Below are 7,944 nucleotides of genomic sequence, written 5' to 3'. Positions count from 1 at the left end.
TCCTCAAAGACAAGCGCAGGTCCCAGGAGAGCTCGAGCACCGTGGAGCCCCGTAACCCCCTGACCCCGTTGGGGTTCTGCCGCAGGGAGCCAGCTGAGCTGCCCCGCACGTGGAGCGCCCCGTGGGCACCCACTGTTAATCCAGCCTGTGCTCAGGGAATCCTGCAGGCCCCAGCGTGGCCCTGCTGCGACAAACACGACATGGGGCTGCACCTGAGATCTCGGCACTCTTTAATGTGCCTTGCTCTTGGGAGGGCCCTCAGCAAGGTGATTCCGCCCCATCCCACGGAAGGACTGTTCCTAGAGCATCATCTGCCCTTGGACTCCTGCCTCTTGCTGCCTCGGGTGCCATGGCCTGTCCCCGGCCGTGAACTGCTGCAGATGGAACTCTATGGCGAGCTGCTTGGTCATCGTCCTCAGCGCAAGGAAGGCCGCCGGGATCTCGGAGGCCAGGAATGCCAGGAACAGGATGTGCACGGCCATCTCCAGGGGCAGCCGGATGATGTTGTTGTCCATGAGCAGGAAGAGCAGGAGGGGGAGCTGGATGAGGACTGAGAGCAGGAGGAACCCCGCGAGCTCAGGCACCTGTGGAAGCAGGAGATGGGACCCAAATGGCCTCTCTAGGCACCACCCCAGGGACCCTGGCTCAGGAAATGGAAGCGTGAGGCACGTGCAGAGCCCTGTCCGGAGGATGGGACATGGGGGGGTTTCAGCAGTGTGACCAAGCCCTGTTCCTCCCAGACCTCCTTGGGGGTCTCTTTTCCAACCCAACTAGCTGGGAAACCGTCCCCAGACATTGGCCTATGCAGTCAAGTATCCCGCAACACCCTGTTCCTCATTGGCGAGCTCCAGGCGGGTTCCAAGGAGGCACTGGAGGTGACAGCAGTGTAAGCACAGGCAAAGGGGCCATCTGGAGGGGCCCTGGCTCTCCCTGCACAACCCACTGCCCGTCATGCGGAGTGACGCGGAGCTGCGCTGACCTTCTCCTGCAGGTTCCCTATGTAGCCGAGGAAGAGGCGGAGGCCTTCACCTAGCGAGAGGAGGAGGAAGGCGGCGAGCAGCAGCAGCTGGTAGTAGTGGGGCAGCAGGGTGAACTGCAGCAGGGTGGCCCGTGAGTGCGGGCACGCCACCGCCTGCAGCGCCTACTCACGCGCAGGGACCTGCAACCTCCCCGCGCTGGAAAGGGGGTGTTGTGCTCATCATGGTGAGTGCAGGAATCTGTCCCTTTCAGAGCCTTCCCCTCAGCCCTCCCTTGGTCCAGCCCCTCTGCCCTGCCCAGCCAGGCCGCACAGGCCCGCTCAGCCCGGTACCTTCTGCAGCAGCATCGTCCCCTCGGCCACGCACCAGAGCGGGAAGTAGAGGACGTTGAAGTAGAGCAGCATCTGCAGGGGCAGGCTGGCCAGCACCTCGCGCGCTGGGCAGCGCCCGGGTGGGACGGTCAACCCCAAGGCTGCCTCGTCCCCAGGGCGCCCACGCAGCCCTGGCCGCGCTGGCGAGCTCTGGGGGAGCCCTGGCCACGAGGGCCAAGCCAGACAGCCCCGAGCCCTCCTCCAGTGCCATACCTGGGCGGTAGGTGCGGGCAGAGCCGCTGTCCTGGGTCTTGTTGTTGGCGAACAGGGAGCTGCTGAGGGCGGCCAGGCCCCAGCGGATGTTGTGGGGCAGAGGGGTGTGCGCAGCCATGGCCGGCGCGGTGCTCCGCTCGCTGCCTGCCCGGCTCCCGTGGGATTAGCCACAAGGTGATTAAGTAAATGACAAGAAGGGCTAATGCCTGGGGCCACCCGGCCATTGGCTCCAAGGGGACAAGGCTGGGGCTGGGACATCAAGCTCTTGCTGCCAGGGCACATCTGGCTGCTCCGCGGGGCAGCGTCCACCCTGGTCACCCCTCTTGGTCTAGTTGGTTCTGCAGCCGCAGGCCAAGCCAGCCAGCACTGTCCCCCTCTCCTAACGTCCCTGTGGGCTCAGGGGAGGTGCAGGGCACCAAGCTGCGCTCTGTAAGAAGCGATGGGTTTTGGTTGTGGGGATTTCTGCAGTTCCCCCCAGATGCTGGGGCTGATGGACCCAGAAGTGACAGCTGCTCAGCCTCAGGGGCTCAGTGCATGGTCCTTTCCCTGGCTTCTCCATGCACAGCCTCTTGGTGGCAGCATTGCACCTTGTCCTGCCTTGTAGCCAGGTCTTCACTCGCTCAGCATCCCTAGCCGAGATCCCCTTCACACCGGATCCAGGCTGATCCCCTCCCCCCACCTCCATCAGGAAAGCAGCCGTACACAGGGTTTGGGCGAGGGACGGAGCAGGGAGGGAAGCGCAGCACTGCCTGGTTGGCCAAGTGGCCTTTATTGCCAAGGCGAGAGCTGCTGCGAGGTGCCCCCACCGCGCGACACCGCCCGGGCGTTATTGCTCACTGGAAACAGCCCCGCTGGGGCGCAGAGGTCCCACCGTGCCCAATGACCGCTCTCCACCCACCAAGGCTGCTTGGAGGGTGTGAGCGGGGCAGGACACGCAGGTGGGACAAGCCGGGCCTCGCTGCGGGGCCGGGAGGGCACCCACCGTCCGCAGGGCCTCACGCGCTCCTGGGGACCAGGAGTCCCACGAGGCCAACAGAGCCCCCCTGGGCTGCTCTGCAGAAAGACCGTCCTGATGCGGCAAGGCTGGCTGTGGTTTAGGGGATGCACGTTTTCCGTGGCCAGCTGTTTTAGCGGTGACATTGAGGTGACAAAGGCAGACACAGGACATCTCAGCGCTCCCAGACGCAGCGCGTTTCAAACTCCAGCGCTCTCCACCATGAGCTTCCCACCTGCCAGGCCCAGTCCCACTCCAGGACGCACAGGTGCCCACGCAGCTCAGCTCAGCACCACCACGCGGCACCCTCGGGACTGTCCCGCTGGGCCAGGTGACACTGGAGAGGCCTCTGTGTGCGAGGAGGTGACTGAGCTGGAAGGGAACTCCAGGCAAAGACCCTCTCTGGTCGCCACAGCTGGTCCTACTCAGTGGGCAGCTCCTCAACATCCTCAAATGCCAACTCTGCCTCGGAGAAGACATCCAGGCAGAGCCGCTGCTGAGGTCCCCTTTGTCCAGGCCTTCTGCAACAAATACTGGGAAAGCGTGGACCATAAAACGTGGACCATAAGGGCCTAGGACTGTCCAGTGGTATGAGAAGAAAAGGAGAAGCCTTCTTTGTGATAAAAGCCAAAAGGAAGCTGTGGAGTTCACTGCCACAGGCAGCTGAGACATTGGAGGGGCTCAAAAAGCCTTTAGTTCAATTAATGATGAGGCTACATCCATCAAGGGCTTCTCTGCACAAACAGAGCACCTGTGTCTCAAGACAGAGCTAAGCTGGGTGATGCTAACAATGATGTGGCCTGTTTCTGAGATGCTTCCCTGAGCATTTGCACTTGGTCAGTACTGATGGTACCACAGCATGGCCCTGGACCCAGCTCAGAACAGCCTCCCTCCTGCTCGAACCTCATCAGTGAAATAAAACAAATAAATAATAATTAAAAAAAATGTTGAGCAAATTTCACAGGACATCTAAGCAGGTATGGAAAAATACTGCTTGCTGTAAGTATTGCTCTGTTATTGGATAAGGACGGAAGGATGCTGAGCTAATTAAGGATAATGGAATAGCAGGAAGGGCCACTAGGTCCTTCTAGTCTATATTTAGGGATGTCTCAACAGTACATCCAGAGATTGCACTGGCAAGGAATGAATCATTATTGCGTTAGAGATGGTATTCAACAACAAGCAGCAACGCCAACCACCTCAAAACCTCAGAACTGGCACCAAAAACCCTCTTGTCTGGAGCCGGCTGCTCAGTGCAGGCCAATGCTTTAAAAAGCAGCGCTCAGCTAAGCAACATGCTAGCAACGAAACCGAAAGCACCTGGCTAAAACCTGGGCACCTTGGCTAAAGCTAGACTCAGTGCGGCAAAACATCCAGGCAAGGTTGTTTCTTCAGGAATGAGGCATTTTTGAGGGTCCGGTCACAGGTCAGGGATGGACTCGGAACACATATACATGGCAGAAGAACTCGGTTATGGCAGGAGGATCTCTAAGAAGCCGTTAGGTGCCTCAAAAAGGTTTAACTTGAGGCTAATGCTCACTGCCAACAGGGTAGGCTGTGGAAGACACTAGCTCGTCACAGATTAAGCAGCAAGTTACGGTAGGCAATAAAGAGAAGCAGCCTTTAGCTCATGTAAAGCAGTCAAGAGCAAATGGAGTGGGTCACTCCCAGAGCACAGTTTTGGGAAGGCTGGAACACAGCAATTGGAGCTGCTAAGGATAACATTAAATGCTGTTGGCTGGCCAAGAGCAGAGAAAAATAAAAGGGTCTTAGAAGGATTTAAGCAGCATGATGGTAAAGGAAGCTGATGATGACAAGTCAGAGCAAGGAATTACTCAAATGATGCTTGCAGGCTTTGTGCTAACTGGAGGATGGGCCTAGGTCCATCTCTGCCCAGGGAAAACAGAGGGCCTGCAGGAGGGCTGCAGGGGACAGGGACATCTACATTTGCACCTTGGGGGCTAAAGCAAGTTTGTGACTCTTTGTGGGTTCAGCACTCACTGAAATGCCACAGACCACAAGAAAGACCCTGTGTCACCATGCAGAGCACAGAGCAGAGCTCGCACGGGCACGCGGCGAGCCCAGCCCCATCGCTGCCTGCCAGCGCTGCCGGCTGCACCGCCTGGGAAAAGCCCTGCGCTGCGGAGGGAAGAGCCCGCGGGAGGCCGAACAAACGCCTGGTGACACCGCCAGCCATGCAAACGTCACGACGGCTGGGAAGGAATAGGGACAGGCTGGAGAGAGGACACGAACAGACACCCTGCACAGAGGAGGCACAGGCATCACATGGGCCTCCTTGCCGAAATGCATTACCACTGCCCTACACTGGGTAATAAAATAACTGATAAGGACCAAACTTGGGGGTGCCATCCAAGGGGGTTCTCCTACTGCTGCCAGCCCTGCTGGCTGGCAGAGACAGCGTCTGGCACCGGCCAGACCCTCTTCTGGGCTAGTGGCAAGGCCTTTCTTCCAGGGAGGGACAGAAAACGTGACAGCAGGGCACTGACATGGAAAACCAGCGTGAGAAATGTGGACTTGTCACTGGATGACAGGAAGAGTAAATGACGAATGACAGCAGACAGCCAGAAATACTCCTCCAGTCACCACACTGCTATTTTTTTCTTGAGCAACATTTCAGCAGCCTGGTTGATTATTCAGTAATCTTTTAGGAAGACAGCAATTAGGAGGCTGATTTGAAGGACAGGCGCCAGCCTCCCGAGCTGCAGTCCTGCCTGACAACCCTCCTCCTTGGCTCCGCTGCCTCTGCAGTGATGCTCGAGGTCCCGGGGCACTGGCAGGGCTGCTGCGTTGTCAAGAGCAGCAAGACACAAGCTGGAAATGCACAAGCACAAATGAGGGGCCAGAGAGAACTGGGAGCCTGACAACTGCTGGTGTGCCTAAGCAACATGAGATGGTGTGGCTGGGACCAAGCCCTGGAGAGGGCTCTGGGGTGGTGACACAGAGCCATGAAGAGGCCACAAGATGAACTGCTGGAGTCCTTGCCTTGAGCAGGGAGTCATCTGCACTGGGAGACCATGCAAGTGAGATGAGAAGAGCAATCCCGAGCAGCCTTTTCCATTGGTCCCCTTCAAAAACATGGCAAAGCCTCTACAAATCCTGGGAGGGAATTCTGGAGTGTGTTGGCACGAAGCATGGTGGGACGTACTGGAGGACGGACATACTTTGGGAAGGAGATAACATGCTTGGGAGCACAGGCTGGACACGGGCAGCAATGAAAGGCACTAGTGCTGCTCATGGGATCAGCAGATGTGCTTGGGCTAGAGGCTCTCACCATGCCACCCGGAACATCTCCCCTGCCTGCTTTCACAGGGCCTTCCCAGGCAGGGCAGCATGGAAGCAGGTACCTGCCTCCTTCCCTGGTGTCCCGCAGCCTGAGGAGGTCACAGCAGCCCCTCAGCAGCCATGCAGCACACATGCAGCACGCACGTCGAAGCCCGTTGTCTCTACGGTCCTGCTTTCTCGTGTTCCCACGGGCATGCCAAGGGCAGAGCCCCGGCCCGGGTGGCCGCCGGGACGGAGGAGCCGGAGGCTCTCTGCGTGCAGACAGGAATTGCTGGGAAGGTAACTGCTCAGTGAAAGACACTGGGTTCATCTGAGTCTGAGCAAGGCAACGGCCCAGCTGCATTATCGGCGAGTTGGGGTGAGCCCCAAGTCCTCAAGGGCGACTGCAGCATCCGCAGAGAGCAGCGACATCCCGCACTAGGAGCCTTTTCCAGTCAGCCAAGACATATCTCCGGTTCTAGTGGAAAGACAAAACCAGAACTACTGTGAGACGTTTCCCAGCTTCCTCACAGTGGGATTAACCAACGCTATTGGGTGCTTTAGGATCTGCCACCATCACTAGTCTCAGCCAGCATCAAGTTCAGATAGGCAAAGTGCGTCAGCAACCACCACTCCATTAGTCTCCAACATGTTACTAAAATAGGGAAAAGCATGTATGTGGACATTGGATTCCGTTTAAAACTGAGCTCCAACAGTATTCATTAACTTAAATCAACCCCTCCCAGCATACAGCTTCCATGTGGGAATTGGAGGCATTGCCCAAATGCCTTTGGACAGGGAGAAGAAGGGCCATTATCCCTGTACTCCCAGCCACATGCGCAGACCCCAGACTAGAACGTACTTGCCATGACGGACAAACAGCCTATGAGGTGCCAGTGCAGCAGAAGGAGAGAAAGAGAAGAGGTCAGGGTTAGGTGGCCGTGCTCTGAGTCAGGAGCTGATGTTATCGTAGGAGATAGGGGATCCTAGGGGAATGTCCCTTATGGGTTTCATGCATCCATGGTACTTTCTTGGGCACTGCATGTGGAGCCTGTTTGGTACCAGTGCTTGTGACAGCACAGAGGCCCTGCAGATGGGCAAGCCAAGTCCAGCCCCACTGCACTGGGGCTGTTCAGGAAGCTGGACAGGAAAAAAATAACTTTTGCAAAAGCTTATAAACTAAATGGGCTGAGAAGGTGCAAGAGAAATGAAGGATCATTAGCTCAGTTTAGAGTTGATGTTTAGCCTCCCTGAGCTCCTGCTAATCCCTGTTTGGGAAAGCGGGTCAATGTGTTTTATTTGTGATCGCTTGTCACCTTGTTTTCACAAGCTGGGAAGTACCAGATGAAACAGCAACAAGAGCAACTCGCTGAAACGCACCAGTACCAGGATTTTCACACCCATAGACCACATCTGCCCTCGTGGCATGGAGCAGGTCGCTGTGCACAGGGCTCCGGGCTTGCACAGAGTGCAGTGAACAGAAGAGATCTGGGTCTCCATGACAGTGTTGAAGACCTCCTTTCTTTGCAAATCGTGTGTGCAAATACAAGGGCCAGCAAACCGGGAAGGGGCTGGGGGACACAAGTGGGATGGAGCAGAGCAGGCAAAGGACAGGAAGGGAGGATGCACACAGTGCACAGAGTGGGGAGCAGTGGCAAGGAGCTGCCCAGAGCCCTGGGGGCCCTTGGCTCGCTACAACGTGCCTACTTACTCTACATCACGCTTTCGGATGGTCCTGCCGGCCGCCAGGACCTCGGCCACCTTGGACACGATGGGGTCATAGTTCATGCTGGCCACAGCCACCACCTCGTCGCTCCTAGGACCAGGCAGAGCAGAGCAGTTAGGGTAGCCCCAGGTGGCCACTTCTCCCTCATCCAAAAAGCAACATGCTGGAGAGAAGTGGGAAGCAGAGGAAAAGAGCACTGCTCCAGGGACAGGACCCACACTGAGGTGACACTAGTGGCGTGGGACAAGGGATGGGAGAGGGCCCTGAGCCATCGTTCTGGACAGGCCCCGTTGTGTTCTCACTGCAGAGCCTGTGTCCACAAACAACCGCACGTGGGGTCCTGCATCCCAGGCAGCCAGGACCTCCTGGCTAGACACAGTT

The 7,944-nt window shown here is 57.5% G+C and overlaps 2 protein-coding genes across 3 annotated transcripts in view; both read right to left on the bottom strand.

The window, feature by feature from the left end:
• Positions 1 to 299: 299 nt before the first annotated feature.
• Positions 300 to 1,679, bottom strand: LOC104568210 (transmembrane protein 17B). Its single transcript, XM_088532250.1, has 4 exons — positions 1,562 to 1,679; positions 1,310 to 1,413; positions 980 to 1,093; positions 300 to 584 (listed from the first exon to the last, which is right to left on the bottom strand). The coding sequence occupies exons 1-4, from the start codon at positions 1,677 to 1,679 to the stop codon at positions 300 to 302; spliced, it is 621 nt and encodes a 206-aa protein (XP_088388376.1).
• Positions 1,680 to 6,219: 4,540 nt separating this feature from the next.
• The window catches only part of AIFM3 (AIF family member 3), a 39,596-nt gene continuing 37,871 nt past the window's right edge, over positions 6,220 to 7,944 (bottom strand). The window contains exons 18-20 of one of the 2 annotated variants that reach the window (XM_010215089.2): positions 7,549 to 7,653; positions 6,700 to 6,720; positions 6,220 to 6,315 (exon numbers count right to left, since the gene is read on the bottom strand). In XM_010215089.2, coding sequence (XP_010213391.1) covers positions 6,276 to 6,315; positions 6,700 to 6,720; positions 7,549 to 7,653 — 166 coding nt within the window. In that variant the 3' untranslated portion in view covers positions 6,220 to 6,275. The remainder of the gene's footprint in view (positions 6,316 to 6,699; positions 6,721 to 7,548; positions 7,654 to 7,944) is intronic. The other variant, XM_010215090.2, reaches the window with a different exon arrangement.

The sequence above is a fragment of the Tinamus guttatus genome, unplaced genomic scaffold (assembly GCF_059628265.1).
Source record: "Tinamus guttatus ecotype Peru unplaced genomic scaffold, ASM5962826v1 Tinamus_guttatus_pri_ptg000459l, whole genome shotgun sequence".
NCBI lineage: Eukaryota > Metazoa > Chordata > Aves > Tinamiformes > Tinamidae > Tinamus > Tinamus guttatus.
Note: the sequence above shows the minus strand (reverse complement) of the source record. Positions and strands in the feature narration are given on the sequence as shown.

Excerpts from the sequence above, each read along its gene's own strand:
- LOC104568210 (XM_088532250.1), bottom strand. The coding sequence starts at position 1,679 with ATGGCTGCGCACACCCCTCTGCCCCACAACATCCGCTGGGGCCTGGCC. Across the intron at positions 1,414-1,561 it reads TGCCCGCACCTACCGCCCAG|CGCGCGAGGTGCTGGCCAGC; the intron begins GTATGGCACTGG and ends GGCGCTGCCCAG. Across the intron at positions 1,094-1,309 it reads GGACGATGCTGCTGCAGAAG|TTCACCCTGCTGCCCCACTA; the intron begins GTACCGGGCTGA and ends ACCCTGCTGCAG.